Consider the following 22359-nt stretch of genomic DNA (forward strand, 5'->3'; position numbering starts at 1 on the left):
TAGTATTCATTTGAATAAACATTGTTGTTCGTTGCTGTACCTCTCCCCAAGTCATCCTGGAGATAAGTTGTTCGTATACTTTCACCTGTATGTGTTCTTTAGCACTTAGTGGGGTTGACTAAGTGCCTTTCATGAGTTCCTTACATAGGGCCCAGATCAGGGTCAGCCAGGGACAGGTATTCTGCTCGGCGCATATGTGCAAAACCTATCTAGCTTGGCATGGGCCACCATCTGACCCTTCCCTAGACATAGGATTTCCCTTTCCTTCCCTGTCACCGCACGCGTGGTACTTCTCCATACCTAGTATGATAGTATCATACTACATAAAAAAAGAACACTTTGACACATAGCAAATAAAAAATGTACATATTTTAATCATCATAAATATATAAAAGCATCTATACAGTCATATCAATAAGGCACCATAAACCGATGCAAATAGTCAAAGAAATCCCATGATTTTTTTTTATGCAAACGTATATAGTTCTGCCAGGCAAACTAGAATAAAACATTTTATGTCAATGTATAATTTTGTACGTAACACCAAATGTTAGCATTTTAGCACACATTCTTGCTATATAAACCTTTGCCAAGATTTTCCGGCAGAGAACCTCTTTTAGAAACTGTTAAATATTTATGTGGCTTTTTGCGCTTGATTGAAAACAACAAGAATGCGATTATTAAAGTCAAAAACGTGGGTTCGGGTAAACGATATGTGGCCTGGATTTCTCCATTAAATTCATATTATTATTGACATAATAAAAAGCTGATTTTTTTTTTAGGATCAAAACTGGAACAAATCTGGAGGAAGCAACAAAGTCCTGCAATCCCGTTCCCATACAAAGACCCCATCTAATTTTTTTCTTTTTAATCCAGCATCAATGAGCGAAGCGCCTCTGCAGCTTCCACTGTCACGGTCATCTTACCAATTATACTCTCTCCAGACACTGAATCATAAACTGGATCAGGAAAAAGAAAAAAAATATATAGTTAACAAAACCACAATCTCACTGGGGGATTTTTCGTCTAGAAGGCACATGAGACCAGTTATCTATAATGGACCATCATGCTAAACCACTGTGTCATCCAAACATGCATTATCAATGATTACGCCAATTATCAATAATAATAATAAAAGCAGCTTATTATAAGGCAACCCCCATAGCTTGGCAAGGCTTTCTGTACTGGCTGCTTAGGATTCCATCATGGAACACTTTCAGAATAAGCCATGTAACGTTCCCCTGTTTATTGTGAAGATATAAAAGACAGATGGCTTGGGAGAGCATGAAAAGGGGCTTCTTGCCTTTGGCAAAAGACAGGCAATAAAAATAAAAAAAAAAAAAGATTCCATTGTGGTTGCTCGCTATGTCATTTCTGATACTGGCCACCAATTAAAACCCTAGGCAATATATCCTTTTCCTGAAGCAGCAAAAATACAAGTTAATGAATGACAGAACAGCAATTAATAATTACTTTTGCTTTAAAGGGTATGCTGGGCTACAGAAATGATCACTGATCCACTGGATAGGTGAGAATTGTTCATTTGTTGTGGGTACTGCCATGGGGTAGACTTGTACCCCCCATCCTCATTAAATTGTTGTGGGTACCGCCATGGGGTAGACTTGTACCCCCCAGTCTCATTAAATTGTTGTGGGTACCACCATGCGGTAGATTTGTACCCCTTATTTTCGTTAAATTGTTGTGGGTACTGCCATGGGGTACACTTGTATCCCTCAATCTCATTAAATTGTTGTGGATACCACCATGGTGTAGATTTGTACCCCTTATTTTCATTAAATTGTTGTGGGTACCACCATGGGGTAGACTTGTACCCCCATTCGCCACTATATATCCAGAGCCTGCAAAACCACAATCAAGATGAGTTGAATAAATAAGCTGGTGCGCAGCTGCTCTGCTGCTCCAAAGTCTACATGGCACAGCTGCCCAAAGCTATCTTAATATCTTTAGTGCCAGAATGGACTGGCAGGGCTCATGTACAGCAACTTCAGTCAACTTTTCCTACCTGCTGTCTTGACGCTTAGAAAGAGTCAGGATAAAATACAGGTTAGGGTTCCTTCACACATTAATAATTTTTCTTGTATGCAAAAAATGGTTTGTGTTTCATCAATTCTCTTGATCAGGGTGTCAGTGTCAATTTTTACTATCTAAATTTGGTTAGATTGTCTTGGATTGATAAAAATGAGGTTAATTACGCTTCTCCTATCAAACAGTCCAGAAAAAACAGATGGCACACAAATGACATGTGACTTCATCGCTGAAGTCAAACACTGGGAGCTGCAGCAGATAATCAGCGCCAAACCAGGGAGGTTTTTTTTTGTTTAAAACAAATTGCACCTGGAGATTGGGTCTTTCTGAAATTATAGAACTCCTCAAATAAAGGCAAGATGAGGGACATCTCAACTCACTTCCCCCTCCCCACCAGATTCTTAAGGTGGTGTCACACACAGCGACGGAGACAACGACGTCGCTGCTATGTCACCATTTTCTGTGACGTAGCAGCGACGTCCCGTTGCTGTCGCTGTGTGTGACATCCAGCAACGAGCTTGCCCCTGCTGTGAGGTTGCTGCTCGTTGCTGAATGTCCTGCTTCATTTTTTGCTTGTTGCTCTCCCGCTGGGAAGCACACATCGCTGTGTGTGACAGTGAGAGAGTAACGAACTGAAGCGAGCAGGGAGCAGGAGCCGGCATCTGGCAGCTGCGGAAAGCTGTAACCACTGTAAACATTGGGTAACCAAGGGAAGACCTTTCCCTGGTTACCCGATATTTACCTTCGTTACCAGCATCCGCCGCTCTCACGCTGCCTGTGCTGCCGGCTCCTGCTCCCTGCACGCCAGAGTACACATCGGGAAATAAGCAAAGGTTTGCTTATTAACCCGATGTGTACTCTGGCGTTCAGGGAGCCAGCGCTAAGCGGTGTGCGCTGGTAACCAATGTAAATATCGGGTAACCAAGCCCTTGGTTACCCAATATTTACCTTAGTTACCAAGCGAAGCACCGTTTCCACGCGTCGCTGTTGGCTGGTCACTGGTGAGATCTGCCTGTTTGACAGCTCACCAGCGACAATGCAACGACGCAGCAGCGATCCTGATAAGGTCAGGTCGCCCGTCGTGATCGCTGCTGCGTCGCTATGTGTGAACCCAGCATTACACTTGCCTGCACTCATCTTGCTACAATGACAATGGCAGGAAATGCCCACTCATGAACTCATGACTGGCGGGGACAGAGCTGCAGGAATTAGTGTCGATGTATATTTTTTTATTCCCTTTAAAGGGAACCTGTAAGTAATCTGAGAGCAGCATGATATAGGGTAGAGACCCAGATTCCTGCAATGTGTCACTTACTGGGCTGCTCAGTGTAGTTTTGATAAAATAACTTTTACCAGCAGGAAATTATGAATAGAGGACTAGTAACCTGCTGTCCTCCAAATAAAACCTGTTGACCAAGTCCCTTTAAAGTATTGAATCCATTCTCCAACCATTCATTAATTTCGGTCTGCTCCACTTGTGCATTAGGCAGACTATCAACACAAGACTAATGATGTGTGAAGGGGGCTGACTGGCTCATTTCAATATCAAAGTCAGCCCCCTTATCAATCTATGATTTAGCTGAGACAGAGGTTGGCTTAGTAATTGAAATGAGAGTTATTTTGTCTACTTTTCTTCTATGGAGCATTGTTAGTAAGACTCAGAACAAAGCTGGTCCTTTAAAGAGAATCTGTCACCAATTTTTTGCTACCTCATCTGAGAAGAGCATGACATAGGGACAGAGTCCATGATTTCAGTGTTGTGTCATTTACCCCGCGGACAACACTGGCAGCTTTCAGCCTATGCACAAAGTACATAGAAAGCTGCCAATGAGTATTGGGGGTGGGGTTAAAAATAGCCAGGGGGTGGAACGATTAAGGTCGCCAGAATCACAACCGCGACCGGGCCTGGGGATGCAGGGGACCCGCCAGCGCAAGCCCCTGTTTCAGCTGGATGTACATCCAAGGCTGCACATCCAGCTGAAATGCATTGCGGTGCAGAGACCCAACGGGTCCCCGTACTGCGATACACGCTACCGGCCAAACAGAAGACGGCAGCTTTCATCTGTGTCCCAATGACTGAGGGCAGCACATGAAAATGACTTAATGCATTGCAATAGCATCAACACAAATGAAAGCTGTCGGAGACTGTGTGCTGGCTACACAGGAGGATGGTGCGCGGCGTGGGAGCCAGGGACAGTGATTACATTATTGTTGTTTTTTGCATTAAACAGAACAGAGACATATTTACTAGAATGGGGTCATATATACCAGGAGGGGGACAGTATATACTGGGAAGGGACAGTATATACCAGGAGGGGGACAGAATATACCAAGAAGGGGACAGTATATACTAGGATGGGCCCAGAAGGGGGACAGTACAGTATACACCAGGAGGGCCCCAGGAGGGGGGACAGTATATACTAAAGGAGCCCCAGGAAGGGGACAATAGATACCAGGAGGGGAGCAGTATGTACCAGGAGGGGCCCAGGATAAGGACATTTTTTACCAGGATGAGGTTATATATACATCAGGATGTGGGCTAGAATGGGGAACATATATACTAGGATGGGGGATATATATGCCAGGATGGGGGACACACCAGGATGGGGGGCATATTTACCAGGATGGGGACATATTTAAATAGGAAGGAGCCCAGGATGGGGGACATTAGAATAGGGTGGGGGACATTATTACATAATGGGTGGGGGGCAATTTGTAAGTCTTTATAGGATTTAGAATGCTAAATGTATACATACATATACATACATACAACCAACATAAGGAAGTGGGGCCCCCAAGTCCAAATTTTGCACTGAGCCCATTGAATTCTTGCAACGCCACTGAACACAGCTCATGAATGTGGAGGACTACCTGGCAGTAGGTTTACCTGTGATAATCTCCTGTTGGTAAACTGGCGTTTTTTTTTTTTCAAAACTACAGCCAGCAGCCCAGTAAGTGACACATCACAGTAAACAGGGTCTCTGTTTTGCTGTTCTCAGATTAGGTTGCACAAATCTGGTGACAGATTCCCTTTAAGGACAACTAATATCTCATCCAATTTTTGAAGTAAAGGTGTACCGGTGATTTTGGTGAATCCCCCATGTGAGGCAGCTCGGGGAGGCAAGGCTTAAAACAACAGAAATAGGCATTTTTCTTGTTAACTCTGTTTAACCTGCTGAACTACAGTGCTGCTATACAGCTCCATAATCAGTTGGGAAAGAAATATCCTGAAAGTGAGCACATAGGTTGTCAAACTCAATTTCAGAAGCCAGCCGAAGATTAGACTTAAACTGACGAGAAAGTTGGGAAGAGAAGCTTAAGAAAACATTAAAGCATTTTTATCTCCAAGTAGAAAGCAAATTACTTCCACATGTCGTGGGCTCTGGTTACTATTGCGTCCCAGCTAGTTAGCTGCAGTTTGATGTTGCCGGTATTAAAATTTGATGACTTTTCTACATTATCATGATTTATACCCGGGGTGTTAACGTAAAAACATGAAGAAGATACTTACTCTCCAGGTCTCTATTGATGATGTCTTGGCCAGTATGCAATATATCTCTCAGGCTGACATTACTGAAGCCTATGTCGTCACACTCCAGGTCCTGCTCATCATCGGGAGGGTCACTGACCACCGTAAATTTAATGCTGTCGAATAGAAAACAACAATCGTAAGCAATAGACAAGCTTAGGATAGGATACAGTCCCATCGATCAAGAAATGGTCCATGTACTGAAAAATGTTCACCATGAGTCCACAAGAGATACGTTAATGATACACGAATAATGAGAAAATGCAAACATTTTCGAAACATCTCGATTTATTCAGGTTCAAGCATGAGTGCCACACTTAGAACCTTACATGAAAAGGAAACAACAAAAAGGGAGCGCAATGTTAAAAAATCCTTTGGTCCCTTTTCCTTATTATAATTTTCTTAAAAATCCTTTGGCCTCATTTCCTTATTAGCACTCCACCAGACTGACTTCTTTTGTTTCTTGTATACATTTAGAACCTTGGCTGCTATTAATAAGGTTATTATTTTGCCACGCTGAAGGCACTTGGGCCAGAAATCATCAAGATCCGCTGCTGGCAGCTCCTCAGCAATTGCCAAGCAATGACAATGTAGTGGTGCTCAATAGGAGACATATTCCTCCGGCCACTGCAGGCCATGGTAGCACATCCAACATAAAAACTGTCATTGTTGTGTTGAAAAATGGGTCTTGCGGCACTCTGGACTAATGAAGGCACCACTGATTCCACAAACAAATCAATGTAATGCCAAGCTGTTCCTATACCTGGACTGAAGAATAGAATGGTTTGGCTACTGTACATTGTGCCACATCACACTATAATCCCGGACGTAGGACTGGTGTGCTGTTCCTCATGAAGGCCTCTTCTTAGCGCTGCCCATGTGATCTGTTCAGATTTGAAAAACGGCAAGTAGTGATCCATTCTGTACCGCAAGTGAGATTAGACGCCACGAAGCAAGCCATAAGGGGTACTTTGCACGCTGCGACATCGCAGGACGATGCTGCGATGCCGAGCGCGATAGTCCCCGCACCCGTCGCAGCTGCGATATCCTTGTGATAGCTGCCGTAGAGAACATTATCGCTACGGCAGCTTCACATGGACTCACCTGTCCTGCGACGTCGCTCTGGCCGGCGACCCGCCTCCTTATTAAGGGGGCGGGTCGTGTGGCGTCACAGCGACGTCACACGGCAGGCGGCCAATAGGAGCGGAGGGGCGGAGATGAGCGGGATGTAAACATCCCGCCCACCTCCTTCCTTCCGCATATCCTACGGAAGCCGCGGTGACGCCGGTAGGAGTCAGCGATGTGTGCTGCCGCAGTAGCGAGGAACAACATCGGACCGTCGAGTCAGCGTAATTATGGATTACGCCGACGCTGCACCGATGATACGATTATGACGCTTTTGCGCTCGTTAATCGTATCATCGAACCTTTACACACTACGATGTCGCATGCGATGCCGGAAGTACGTCATTTTCAATTTGACCCCACCGACATCGCACCTGCGATGTCGTAGTGTGAAAAGCCCACCTAAGGCATCAAACATTGTCTACTCAAACCATCAGGAGGCATGTGCATGACATTGGGCTACTAGCCAAACGTCCAGCTGCAAGTGCTTTAATTGACCTCATGCCAACAGTGTCAAAGGCTACCACGCTGAGACTATAACGTAAACTGGAATGGAGGACTATCATCTTCAGCGTTGAGTCACACTTTTGTCTTGAACACAATGAATGGTGGAGACTAATCTAGAGATCAAATGGGCAGGTCTCCACGAAAGTATTTTGAATTATCCCAGGATCTTTTTTTCAACACGACGACACTAGGATGCAGGTGTATTGTGCTACTGTGAGCAGCCTGCATGGCCTAACAGCGCTACCAAGGCCTGCAACCATGACGTGTGTCCCATATCTGAGATGTCAAAGGAGCTGCCAGCAGTGGATTTTGATGATTTATGTTATTGAAAGGCAGAACATTCCTCAGACAACCATTAATAACCTGACTGAGAGCAGCCAAGGTTGTAAGTGTGGGGGATTCTCCATATGACATTCATACTCCATAATTCATTTATTAAAGATATTTTTACAATTTAGTTCCATTTCTTCATCATTTGCATATCAGTAATGTGTCTATTCATGCTGTGGTTTCTATAATCCCACAACTTTAGCTTCTTTGTGTTCTTGGAGATTTGATTATACAGCTTTAGGCTAAGTTAAGACGACCGTTAATTTTCCCATCTGAGAAGATTGGAACAATTATGCTAAACCAATTTTCTCGTTTGTAGAGAGGATAGAATAAAAAAAAATTATTTATATCTAATCTGACATCATAGGACCCATTGACTTGAATGTCGACTGCCATCTGATTTATGGAGGCAACTCGTGCCGGCAGTGTCACAGGTGTAAAACGTGTGACAGACAGTATTGTGGTGTCAGGCTATAGAAGGTCACAGCGTTTGGCTGCACAACTGCTCCCTGACCTTCTATTATTCCTGCTTGGTGTATTGGGTATCATATGTATCTCCTCTGCTTGGTTTGCATCCCTTTCCCTTTAGGACCCTGTGGAGTTCCTCACCCTTTCAGCTGGGTTTCATCAACACTTCCCTTTATGTATTTATATATCCTCATTTCCCTTTACTTTGTGCTGGTAATAGTTCTAATATCCTTAATAAGTCTTCAGTGCAAGCACGTGGCTTGTATAAGTGTGGAGAAACTGAGTCATCTGGAGATAAGTTGTTCACTTTCCCCCTGTTTGTTATCCCTGTGTCTTCTTTAGAGCTTAGTGGGGTTGACTAAAGACACTGTTCACATAGCAATGTCGTTAGCGAGATCGGTGAAACGTCATAGGGTTTTGTGACGTAACAGCGACCTCGCTACGTGTGACACATAGCAGCGACTGCCCCCCGCTGCGATATCGCCAATCGTACCTGAACGTCCTGGTTAATTTTTTGATCATTGGTGCCCCGCTGGGCAGCATGCATTGCTGTGTTTGACGCCATAACAACGACGAGCGACCTCATTGGCACGCCTGGGTGGAAACACTACGCCTCTATCGAGGTCTGAGTTGTCAGAATAGCTGCTGTGTGACAGGGTCCCAACGACCGCCGAGGTCGTTATACGGATCGCCGTATCATTGCTGCATCGTTAATTACATCTGCCTGTTTTCCAGCTCACTAGCGACCATGTAGCGACGTACCAGCGAACCTGAAGAGGTTGTATCGTTGTCGGGATCGCTGGAACGTCGCTACGTGTAACGGGACCCTAAGGGCTCATCCCATCCGCTCCCTAACTAGGGCCTACTTCAGGGTCAGCCAGGGTCAGCTATCCTGCTTGGCGAATAGGTGGGGAACCTATCTACGGTGGTGAGGGAAACCAGGGCCCAGTGGTAGGCTTGGTCAGGGGTCACTATCTCTCTTTTCTTTAGGGACAGGGTTTCCCATTTGCCGTTCACGTGGTACTTCCCTGTACCTAGCGTGACAGGCAACATTTTTTTTCCTTGGAGTGCAAGGGGAATAAAAATCGGACATGAGCACGGCAATTGGATGAGTTCTTTCATTCTTTTTACCAAGAAATTGGTTGAAACAATGACCGTAGTACACTTATAGGCAAATCCTATAAATGCATACATACATAGTACCAATGTGAAGAAACAAACACATTTTGTTCTAAAACATTCTCCAGGACCCAGTTTTTCTACATGAAGGGTTTATTACAGTCCTGACATTTTTTTTTCTCCTTAAAGAAAGTGTTATTTATTTATTTTTTTGACAAAGTGATTAATAGGGAATCTGTCCCACAAACCCTTCGGTGACCTGACTCTGGATCAAAACTAACCACAGTAAAACGCTGCTTCCTCTGTAAAATGTGGAAAACACACACCCTTGGTAGCTTATGAAATTTAAGACGGGCTTTTAAGACCGAGAAAGATGTATGTGTTCTTTAAGCTGTATTTCGACATCCAGACTTCGTGGCCGAGCTTTCGTCCTCCTTCTAAGATGCTTAATTGCAGGGCAATGCGCAAGATGCTTTGAATTTGTGGTTTGTGTAACAGTCAAACTCCATTTTGGGCTGGCTCCGGGACCAGAATGCAAGACATGGCGGATTTTGATGTTTCTTGGCAGCACGGATCAAGCTATGATCTGCTTGTAAAGATAACTCGTTTAAGGTTCGGAGTAAACCTCATTTGATTATATTAAAAGTGGATCTTGGCTTCATCGGAGCAAAGTAAGAAAGAAAAAAAACTACTTCTAAAAAAAACCTTCTAATTTCTGTCACATTTGGAGAGATCTTAATGCGCTTTTCTTCTCTTACGGGGCTAACAAACAATATTATCACCGTGAATCAGATGTAATTAGTAGTGGCATTAGTTGCGGGCGCGTAAGAAACATTACCCAGGTCCGTGGCCAAGAAGACGGCCGGCCAAGAAACTGGATGGAGGAGAAGATTAAAGTAGTCTGAGGATCGAGGAAAAAGTGGTTAATGTCTAGTATCGCATCCCTTGGAATTAGCTGTAGTACCAGACACAACCTATAGACAAGGGTGGCGCTATTTCTTGGGAAAAAACAGGCCTTTCTTCTTCTTTACTCATTATCAATTGCCGTATTTTTCCTTTTACAAGACACACCCCCAATTTTGAGAAAAAAAAAAAGGTAAAAAAAAAAAAGGGGGGGGGTCCGTCTTATAATCCAGTGATGTCTTAACTTTTGGGTGGCAGTGGTGGTGGAGCGAGGTCACAGAAAGCAGGGGCGGTGCTGCAGGCGGTGCGGCGGGTGTCCCGGATGCTCGCTGCGGGCACTATGAGGCAGGAGAATCCAGAAACTGTTGGCAGTGCAGGCTTCAAAGAAATGGCACCCGGAGTTGGCGTGTGTGCAGATTGATCTATCGGCTCATTGAGAAGCCAAGATCTCATCTGTACACGCTCCGCTTCTGGAAGCATTTTTCGTTAACTCCGCTGCTTGGAGATCAATGGGCCAGAGGCGGTGCATGCGCAGATGAGATCTTGAGCCGAGAGCTCAATCTGCACACGCGCAGACTTCGAGCGCCATTATTTGAAGCCTGCACCGCTGACATTTTCAGGATGCTCCCTTCCTTACCCCCCCACAGCGAGCATAGCCCGCATCAGCATCAGCACCACCCACAGAACAGCGCACAGCCCGCAGCATTGCTCCGCCTCCTGTGACCCCTCTCCACCATCCACCGGTAAGCTACATTTGGCTTATAAACACGCACCTCCCATTTTCTTGCCATGTTTTTGGGAGGAAAAGTGTGCGTTATAATCTGAAAAATATGGTACTTATAAGCGTTTCAATGACTTGCCCTTGATTTCAATTTGTCCTATATTCTCCATCAAGTAGAATGATGCCACTCCATTCTTAAGTCACGAGTGAGAGATTAGAGGATATGAACATGAGAGGACATTTTTTTTTTAAGAAAATGCATGTAATTCTGACTAAACTGCAGATTTAAAAGGTTATTTCTTTTTTTTTTTAAAGGGATTCTGTCAACAGGTTTTTGCAACCTCATCTTAGAGCAGCATGATGAATGTAAAGAGATCTTCAATCCAATGATGTATCACTTAGATTACTGACCGCAGCCGTTCTAATACGATCAGAATTGTAGCATTAGGGGTGCTTCACGCATAGCGAGATCGCTGCCGAGATCGCTGCTGAGTCACGGTTTTGGTGACGCAGCAGTGACCTCATTAGCGATCTCGCTGTGTGTGACACTGAGCGGCGATCTGGCCCCTGCTGTGAGATCGTTGCTCGTTACACACAGCCCTGGTTCGTTCTTTTTATTGTTGCTCTCCCGCTGTGAAGCACACATCGCTGTGTGTGACAGCGAGAGAGCGACGAAATGAAGCGAGCAGAGAGCAGGAGCCGGCATCTGGCAGCTGCGGTAAGCTGTAACCAGGGTAAACATCGGGTAACCAAGGTGGTTACCCGATATTTACCTTCGTTACCAGCCTCCGCCGCTCTCACGCTGCCTGTGCTGCCGGCTCCTGCTCTCTGCACATGTAGCTGCAGTACACATCGGGTAATTAACCCGATGTGTACTGTAGCTAGGAGTGCAGGGAGCCAGCGCTAAGCAGTGTGCGCAGCTCCCTGCTCTCTGCACATGTAGCGACGTTATGATCGCTGCTGCTTCTGCTGTGTTTGACAGCTAAGCAGCGATCATAACAGCGACATACAAGGTCGCGTCACAGAAAATGGTGACGTAACAGCAACGTCGTTGTCGCTATGTGTGAACCCAGCCTTAGCGTCCCTACAGGGACACAGACTTACTCACTGCCCTGGCCGGGTCCGATTCTCCCTTGCTGCCATGCGGCCTTCCACATGCTCTCCTGCCTTCCTCCCCTCCCGGGCCCTGTACAAGCCGCACAGGGTTCCCGGGAAATCACCTAAGACACGCGCACACACCAGCCCTCCTCTTAAAGGGTTGGCATGCCATATTCTGGAAATGCCTCTCAGCCTATGGATGAGAAGCACTGTGTATTTAAAGCACCCTCTCATTAGGGGAGGTTCCTGCACAATGTTCCCAGTTAGTCAATGTCCTGTTTGTCTTTGTCAGTCACCTGTACGGGAGTCTGTCTTCCCATATCTATTTGTCCCTGCCATGCCCACCATTCCTGCCCATACCCACCTGTCCAGCCATGCTCAGTCATCCCGCTTGTATCTGAGTCTATCACCTGTCCTGGTGGTCAGCTGCCACAGTCCCGGTCACTGCCCTCAGAGTTGTACCAGGCATACGCATTGTAGTAATTGCTTAGTTAAGCCCCTCTCACTAAAAGGGTAAGCCCATGTCCGCCCTGAGGTCCAGTGGGTCCACTAATCCCACTCACTGCCCTTACACCGGCCTCAAGAGTTACAAGATTTTAGATTTAATCATGTAGCAGAGCTGCCCGCCCACACCAGGCTCTGTATAGACATTGTACATTAACAGTGAAATGCCAATCAGAGAAGGGGGCGTTCCGGACTGTTCTGCGCTTGACATTTTAGGCCTGCTGCTTAAACAAATGCAGCAAATAAACAACAGATCGGACCTTGATAAGACAGGCATCCCTGTATTTTATGTTTTAACCCTTGCAGCATGCAAAAACCTGCTGACAGATTACCTTTAAATGTCAGTTCATGTGATTTCTACATCTTTTGAGTATCACTATACATAGCAAACTGCAGAATATGTTACAGTGAATCCATAAGTGACGGCAGGGTCTGTACCCCTTATCTGCCATCTTATCAACCTTCTTCTAAACCGACTTATTACAACAGGTTACAAATCCATTTAGAAGATGGTTTAGAAGAGCATTTAAAATTTACAGACCCTGCCGTCAGAGAAGCTCACTGAAGGATTCACTGTTAACTCATTCTTCTCCATAGAGGCTGCAAAAGCCAAATGGTTTAACAATTTTTTTATAACAGCCTATGCAGTAGAGGTGTATTACTGGAGAAAGGTTGATACCTTGCATTGTTGGCGTTAGGATCCTTTAGGACAGATCTTACGGAGTCTCGATTTGATTGATTATTTGACTTATCTAGATGAATCACTGCAGGGATTTAAAACAAAACAAGTTAAGGACTTCTACAAGACATCTTACAACTCAGACAATAAAATAAATATATCATTAATATATATAAAAAAATCCACCGGCTACTAGAATAGACGCAATACATTTGTGCTTCCAGTTTCTGCATCTCACTAGTCAGCTTTGCTGTATAGATTTAGACAAGATGAGCAGAGCCATCTTAATATCATTAATAAGTCGGTGAGTTAATATAAAAAATAATGGAAGTAATTAACACTACACACACAGATAATGTTCTGTATGTATCTCTCCTAAAATTCTCTGGTCAACTGGGCACAAAAATCATCTAGATTCATGCAGTTTGATCAAAAGTCCCAATGGAGTGAAATACACCAAATTTATTAACAGATGTACGCCCCCTCCCGTAAAGCTACGTATACCACCTATGAGTTGTCTTACTTTGTGCCACAAATGAGCGCCACAGTTTTGGCACAACTTTTAGTGCACTGAAGTAAGCCATGTCATGCCCCTTTCCCATTAAAGGAAATCTGTGATCAGGTTTTTGCTCCCTAATCTGAGAGCAGTAAATGTAGGGTAAAGACCCTGATTTCAGAGATGTGTTACTTACTGGGCTGCGTGCTGTAGTTTTCGTTAAATCATTGTTTTATCAACAGATTATCATTTGAGGACTAGTCAACCTGCTGCCAAGTAGTCCAACACCGCCACCACCACTGATTGTCAGTGGTCACAGAAAGCTGCCAAACATTGGTGTTGGTGGGGTTATCCAGAGCTCAGCATTCAGAAAAATGCTAGATCTTCTGCAGATAAAACAGGGATTTTATCAAAACGGCAGCAAGCAGCCCAGTAAGGGATACATCATTGGAATCAGGGTTTCTGCTCCTACAGTATGCTGCTTTCAAATTGGATAGCAAAAAACCTGGCAACAGAGTCCCATTCTAGCAAGTCCATGCCCCTTTTATCTGACAATGTGCAGAAAGTATCTAATACATACAATAAATATGGTGCATGTTATGATAGCCTTTAATGTAATAAATTAAGCTAACATGAAATACATGAGCCATTTCCCTTAATATATACATTTTTTGTTTTAAAGAAACTCACTATGCGCTCTGCTAATATACCAATACGCTAAAATAGTGGGCAAATGCTTTGTAAAATGCTGAACAAGTATACAATGCTTACGTGTAATTCTGTAAGGAGAGTGTATGTCTAATACCACTAAATAATATCCTTAGTGACCAATTGCTTCCAAAAGTTACCTAATTAGTAAATTGGGTCCACCTCTGTGTATTCTATTCTAAATATAACTAAAGCTGTTCTTGTGAAGATCTCAGAGGTTTGTTTGACAACATTAGGGATCAAAGAGCATCATGAAATCCAAGGAACACACCAGACAGGTCAGGGATAAAGTAGTGAAGAAGAGAAAAGCAGGGTTAGGTTATAGCAAAAATAGCCCAAGTTCTAAATATCTCACAGTGCCCTGTTCAATCCATCATCCAAAAATGGAAGGAGTATGGAACAACTACAAACCTACCAAGATATGTTCATCCACCTAAACTGACATTCCAAGCAAGGAGAGAACTAATTAGAGAAGCAGCCAAGAGGCCCATGCCCACGCTGGAGGAGCTGCAGAGATCACAGCTCAAAAGGAGAATCTGTCTACAGAAAAAACTATTAATCATATACTACACAAATCTGGCCTTTATGGAAGAGTAGCAAAAAGCCATTTTCCAAAGCAAGCCATAAAATGTTGCAGTAAGCCATGCAGGGAAAACAGTGAGAATGTGGAGGAAGGTCAGATGAGACCAAAGGAGAACTTTTTGGGTTAAATGCAAATTGCTATGTGTGGCAGATAACTAATCACAGTGAAAACACCATCCCCACCGTCACACATGGTGGTGGCAGCTTCATGCTCTGGGGAGGCTTTCTTCGTGAGGGACAGGGAAGCTGGTCAGGGTTGATGAGAAGATGGATGGAGCTAAATGCAGGGCAATACTGGTGGAAAACCTGCTAGAGGCAGCAAAAGACTCGAGACAGGCGTAGGTTCACCTTCCAACAACGACCCTAAACATCCTGCCAGAGCTACAATGCATGGTTTACATCAAAGCATATTCATGTGTGTGAACGGTCCAGACCTAAAGCATATTGAGAATCTGTGGCAAGATGTGAAGTCTCCATCCAATCTCACAGAGCTAGAGCTAGTGGGCAAAGAAGAATGGACAAAAGTTTCATCCTCTAGATGTGCAAAGCTCCAGCATTCCTAAAGCACGCCTTAACACTAGAAGTCCTAGAAATTTTGAGCTCCCCCCTGAAGTCCCGAAAGTGGGTCAAATGACCCTTAGTCCAAACTGAATAGAACTAACTAGAAACTAAATGGCTAAACTCAAAGGAAAACAACAACCTCCTGTGGTGCGACAGTAATGGCCTTAATTACCGAACAAAAGACGGTGATTATAGGATGTTAGCTAAAATCCTTCAGGTCATTCGACCCGTCTCTGGGTTCCAAAGGTAGAAATGTTAAATGACCCCTCTCTGGGACTTCTAGTGTTAAATGTTATCCTTTGTTATCATGGTTGAATATATGGCATGGCAGTGTCCATTATGGGCAAAACTCTGCTTCACACGCGCCCAGAATCACTTACCGCTGGTGTAATTGTAGTGGATCTTTTTCCCACTGGTGGGTTTCGGAAGAGAAACCGGGGTCTCCTCAGCCGGCAGACTGCACAACTTATACTCCACAAATAATCTTTTAACTGATTCATTCCGTGCAACTTCTGACTTGGCATGCAGACTCAGGGATATGATCTCAATGTGGATCCTCTCCGAAAACTAATGAGAGAATAAGAAGAAAAAAAGAAAAACATTATATCCTATGTATATTCCAGTTGTGTGATAGTAAATCAATAATACAAAGTTAATAAATGTTGATATATTGTATGACATGAGATTTTTGAAACCTCAGAGCTTTTGGTGATACTGTAAAACGTAGCTTCTTTACAGCAAAAAACCCCAGCTGAATGTGAACATAGCTTGGAAGCTTTTGGGGACAACTTTTCTTAAAGTGGAAAACCCTTTTAAGGACCCATACAAATTAGATAAATTTCAACGTTGTTTCCTGGGGCACTCTGGAGCTTACAACTCAATACAAGTCTACGAGAGCATCGTTCTGGCTCGCATAGATTTGCACTGAGTGCTTACGGCTAGTCAGAAGTCACAGTCACAAGATGATGCCGAGGGACATGAGCAACACCGAAGAAGGAAGAAACCGTTGAAGGGTGTGTATAAGGACAAGGGGCAGGAGACTTCAGTTTACAGCACCAGCCCAGCCATGAAAGCAAAAATTATCGTAAACAGACTACTAGAGATGAGAGAAGCTGTGGAAGATGGGGTTTGGCGGGTTATGATAAAGTTCTGTTCTGGACCCAGACTTGACCTGAAACCCATTGGAAGTCACTGATTGGCAGTTCAAGTCTCCGACAACATGCAGGCAGCCATAAACAGATCACTTAAAGGGAACCTGTCAGCAGATTTAGGGTCTATAAGCTGTGGCCACCACCAGTGAGGTCTTATATACAGCATTCTAGCATGCTGTATATAAGAGCCCAGGCCGCTGTGTAGAATGTAAAAATCACTTTATAATACTCACCTAACGGTCGGTGCAGTGCAGACTGGTCAGATGGGTGTCTCCATTCTCCGGTACCGGCGCCTCCTCTTTCGGCCATCTTTGTCCTCCTTCTGAAGCCTGGGTGCATGACGCGTCCTACATCATGCACACAAGCCGGCATTAAGGTCCTGCGCAGATGCACTTTGGGCAGATCAAAGTATTGTAGTGCGCCTGCGCAGGACCTCAATGCCCGCCTGTGTGGATGACCTAGGATCTTTTGTGCTTTGGGAAAGTGATTTACTCAACGCGTTTCAGAGTGGATACTCCATCAGGACAATCACATTTATATTTAGTAAACAGGCTATTAAAAGACCGCCGATGGGTAAATATTTATAGATCAACGGTCTATAATGCTGAAAAATGGTTACTTTAACCCCACCATTACTCTGCGCTCCCTGTATAGAACACATGAACACTCAGCCAAGCAGATCATTCATGAGTCAGGGCAGAAAGATAATAAATGTAGGCTCAATCTACCACCAAGATGTGTGGCAACCTTAAGACTTTACACCAGTGTCTTAGATCTGCAGACAGGCTGCCAACCCTCATAAGTGGGATTGTATTATGAGGCAACCATAGAGCTAATGAAGGAAAGTGTATCCAAAAAACTGATCAGAATCATCAGCCGGTCCAATAGAAATAGGAAGAGTTGTGGGCAAGGGTGTGGGAAAATAACCCTAAAGAAGGCCACCGCCACCTGGTAGGATGAGTGTATGAAAAACTGACAAAGATGGAGCCTGCAAAATGAAAATCTGCTGAAAAATACATAACTCAGGTCACGTGAAAATGGGAACATATAATAGGGACAAGCACAATAATCATAAATTATACAAGGCACAGACTGGTACAGGAGGAGAGAGGACCCTGTCCGCGAGGGCTCACAGTCTACAAGAGGATAGAGGACCCTGTCCGCGAGGGCTCACAGTCTACAAGAGGATAGAGGACCCTGTCCGCGAGGGCTCACAGTCTACAAGGGGAGAGAGGACCCTGTCCGCGAGGGTTCACAGTCTACAGTGGGAGAGAGGACCCTGTCTGTGAGGGTTTACAGTCTACAGGGAAGGGTGAGGATACAGTAGGTGAGGGTAGACATGGTTGTGCGGCACTGAAGTGAACTGAGGGTTACTGCAAGTTGTAGGTTTGGCGGAAGAGGTGGCATACTTGTAAGAGATGCAGATAGAAAGGTTGGCACTCACCTGGTATCTCGATAAAACAGTCCTTTAATTCATAAAGTAAAAACAGAACAGTATGGAAGGGGAGGATGCGGAGAGCGTAGGGACAACGGCTGCCGTTTTGCGCAGGTGACTGCGCTTCTACACACTTGGCGGAAGAGGTGGGTCTTCAGGATACTTTTGAAGCTTTTCAAGGTAGGCAAGAGTTTGATGTGTTGTGGCAGAGCATTCCAGAGTATGGGGGAGGCACAGGAGAAATCTTGGATGCGCTTGTTGGAAGAGGAGATAAGAGGGAAGTAGAGAAGGAGATCTTGTGAGGATCTGAGGTTACGTGCAGGTAAGCATCGGGAGACTAGGTCACAGATGTAGGGAGGAGACCGGTTGTGGATGACATTGTAGGTCAGGGTTAGGGTTTTGAACTGGAGTCATAGGGCAATGGGAAGCCAGTGAAGGGATTGACAGAGAGGAGAGGCCGGTGAGTAGCGAGGGGACAAGTGGATTAGTTGGGCAACATACCTTAGAATCGATTGAAGGGGTGTGAGAGTATTAGAAGTGAGGCTACATATGGAAGAGGGTTTTAATGGCGATTTTTCCAAACAAATGCACAAAACTGCAGATAAGAGGATAAAATCTGGTATGAAGGATCTTAGCGAATGATTGATGACATTTGATTTCCTCTAAAAGTCCAAATTGCTTTAATTGATTGTCCAATACATTTGTTACAAGAATCATCTTCTGGTTACCGGCCAGTCACTTTTAGTGCGGAAGCAAATCTGGAGTCTTATGGATACGGTCTTCCTCTCTCTAATATATAGAATTTCATAAATGTTTCAGTAGAATTATATTTAGCTCAGGCATATAATGTAAATGGAACTTGCAACGCCTCCCTCGCCGCTGTCCTGAGCCCGAGGTAATGTAGAGGGATGGGATGGCTGAATCTGAGCGTATGATCATTTATTTGCCGAGAATATCATATTACACAAGAAGCTAGAAAAATTACAGAGCAAATGGATATGCTGTCAAGGAGACTTTTTTGTGGGTTTATAGTTTTAAACAGAGCAGCCTTTCCTGGTGTGTAATGATCAGAGGGGCTGCCAAGTACCTTTCACAAATCCACAGTAAAAATGTAAATACCCAAGGACCTTGAGCACCGAGCAAAAGACTGAGCAAATAAATTCTTCAACAGGGAAAATATATAGATGAAGTAGAATGAAAAAAATGCAGAAAAAAAAATACAGAGAAGACACACTATTGGCTGGAACAAATATGATGGACCATACAGTGAAGTACCGGGATGGACATTCATGATGGACCAAGCAGTAAAGTACCGGGATGGACATTCATGATGGACCAAGCAGTAAAGTACCGGGATGGACAGTCATGATGGACCATGCAGTGAAGCACCGGGATGGACAGTCATGATGGACCAAGCAGTGAAGTACCGGGATGGACAGTCATGATGGACCATGCAGTGAAGCACCGGGATGGACAGTCATGATGGACCATGCAGTGAAGCACCGGGATGGACAGTCATGATGGACCATGCAGTGAAGTACCGGGATAGACAGTCATGATGGACCATGCAGTGAAGTACAGGGATGGACATTCATGATGGACCATGCAGTGAAGTACCGGGATGGACATTCATGATGGACCATGCAGTGAAGTACTGGGATGGACAGTCATGATGGACCATGCAGTGAAGTACCGGGATAGACATTCATGATGGACCATGCAGTGAAGTACCGAGATGGACATTCATGATGGACCATGTAGTGAAGTACCGGGATGGACAGTCATGATAGACCATGTATTGAAGTACCGGGATGGACATTAATGATGGACCATGCAGTGAAGTACCGGGATGGACATTAATGATGGACCATACAGTGAAGTACCGGGATGCACGGTCATAATGCACCATGTAGTGAAGTCCCAGGATGGACATTAATGATGGACCATGCAATGAAGTACCGGGATGCACGGTCATAATGCACCATGCAGTGAACTCCCAGGATGGACATTCATGATGGACCATGCAGTGAAGTACTGGAATGGAACCATGCAGTGAAGTCCCAGGATGGACAGTCATGATAGACCATGCAGTGAAGTACTGGGATGGACATTCATGATAAACCATGCAGTGAAGTACCGGGATGCACAGTCATAATGGACCATGCAGTGAAGTACCGGGATGGACATTCATGATGGATCATGCAGTGAAGTACTGGGATGGACATTCATGATGGACCATGCAGTGAAGTACCAGGTTGGACATTCATGGCCACCATGTATTACTACAATTCAATGGCTCCAGGGGAAACATAGCTGGCCATTCATAACCGTTGATCAGTGGGATCTCATTTTCTAAAGTGGGTCTTAAGGCCCCATACACTTTAGATTAACATTGGCCGAACTCATCGATGTTGGAGGCCTTGATTGGCAATCAGGTGGGGAAGATAAGGATCTGGCATGTCCGATTCTGGACTGGCAATTTACTTTGTTCTCTAAGAGATAAGCTGCCACCAGAGATACATTGGTTCTCTTATAGAAATTGGTCATTTCAGCCAATTTTTATCTAGACTATGTGTATTACCAACTTCAAGGGAAACTGTCAGCAGGTTTTTGCTATGTAATCTAAAGGTAACTTGATGTAGGAGCTGAGATACTGGTTACAGTGATGTGTCTCTTGTTAGGCTGTGTGCTGTAGTTTTAATACAGTGTTTTATCAGCTGGAGAGTATCACTGCTGGGCTAGCTGCCTCGTGCCTCCTAGGCCAAGCACGCCTCCAGCACAACTTCGGTTAATATACATAACTGCTAGTCAGGGGTGTTTAGTTTTCTGAGCTTTACTATACCTACAGCAGACAAAACTGATTCTTGCACAACCATTGCCCAGTAAGCGAAGTAATATATCGCTGGAATCAGGGTCACTTTCCCTACATTATGCTGCTGTCAGTAAAGGTATCAAAAATCTAGTAAGCATTCCCTTTAAAGGGGTTGTTTGTCACTTTTAAACATTTTCTTTAGGTGCTCAAAGTACGAATAAAGACAAATACTAGCCTACAGGAATGGGGCCCCACTTCATCACTTCCGATCTCCTGGGATCATCATTTGGTGGTGGGAGACTGATGCCCCCCCACCCATGTCAATTTCACACTTTTGAGAAGCGGCACTGTAGAGTTAGGCGAGTATCCTTTTTTATTTTTCCTCAATCAAAGCACATTAAAGAAAATCCAGACCCCTAATTAGTCAGGACACATGGGACACTGCTGTAGTCTACAGTCCTTATTACACAAGACAAAAAATGCCTTCGACAAGCATCAATATATAGCATGTTGATCCTCTTTTGAAATATATACAGTACATGTAGGTGCTATCATTAGAGTTTTATACAAACAATCGTATGTCGGAAATGCTTCCTCTGTTACAAATTCTAATTTGATGTATGCATAAAAGATGCAAATGAGCAATTTATGATATAATCATTGAGTAATAATTTGGCATCATTGCCTCAATGGACGATCATGTAGGAAACTTGGTATTAACACTTAAAGGGAATCTGTCAGCAGGTTTTTGGCACCTCATTTGAGAGCAGTATAATGTAAGCAAAGAGATCCTGAACCCAATGATGTATAACTTAGATTACTGGGTGCCACCATTCTGACACAATCACAACCTTTTGATTTAGCCATGTAGCAGAGCTGAGAGAGCTCCTCCCAGCCACACCAGACTCTCTATAGAGATTGTACATTCAGAGTGATGTGCCAATCAGAGGAGGGGGTGTTCCAGACTATAGTCAGAGCAATGAGCCCTGAAACATTAATGGAAGGCAACAAATGATTGGCTTGAGTCTGTTTACTTAAAAGGGAATCTGTCAGCAGGTTTTTGCTACCTCATGTAAGAGCAGCATGATGTAGGCAATGAGATTCTGAATCCAAGAACGTATCACTTAGGGCGGCTTTGCACGTTGCGACATTGCACGTGCGATGTCGGTGGGGTCAAATCGAAAGTGACGCACATCCGGCGTCGCAGTCAATATCGCAACGTGCAAATCCTTTTTGATACGATGAACGAGCGCAAAAGCGTCGTTATCGTATCATCGCTGCAGCCTCCGACATTTCCATAATGCCGGTGCAGCGACAGGTGCGATGTTGTTCCTCGCTCCTGCGGCAGCGCATATCGCTGTGTATGAAGCCGCAGGAGCGAGGAACTTCACCTTACCTGCCGCCCGACTGCAATGAGAAGGAAGGAGGTGGGCGGGATGTTTACATCCTGCTCATCTCCGCCCCTCCGCTTCAATTGGCCGCCTGCCGTGTGACGTCACTGTGACGCCGCACGACCCGCCCCCTAAGGAAGGAGGCGGGTCGCCGGCCAGAGGGACGTCGCACGGCAGGTATGTGCGTGTGAAACT

The 22359-nt window shown here is 44.6% G+C and overlaps 1 protein-coding gene across 1 annotated transcript in view; it reads right to left on the bottom strand.

The window, feature by feature from the left end:
* Window positions 1-351: 351 nt before the first annotated feature.
* Window positions 352-22359, bottom strand: part of RPGRIP1L (RPGRIP1 like) — a 283031-nt gene continuing 261023 nt past the window's right edge. The window contains exons 23-26 of the mRNA XM_075325764.1: window positions 15756-15942; window positions 13029-13113; window positions 5558-5691; window positions 352-959 (exon numbers count right to left, since the gene is read on the bottom strand). Coding sequence (XP_075181879.1) covers window positions 868-959; window positions 5558-5691; window positions 13029-13113; window positions 15756-15942 — 498 coding nt within the window. The 3' untranslated portion in view covers window positions 352-867. The remainder of the gene's footprint in view (window positions 960-5557; window positions 5692-13028; window positions 13114-15755; window positions 15943-22359) is intronic.

The sequence above is a fragment of the Anomaloglossus baeobatrachus genome, chromosome 10, assembly GCF_048569485.1.
Source record: "Anomaloglossus baeobatrachus isolate aAnoBae1 chromosome 10, aAnoBae1.hap1, whole genome shotgun sequence".
Classification (NCBI taxonomy): Eukaryota; Metazoa; Chordata; class Amphibia; order Anura; family Aromobatidae; genus Anomaloglossus; species Anomaloglossus baeobatrachus.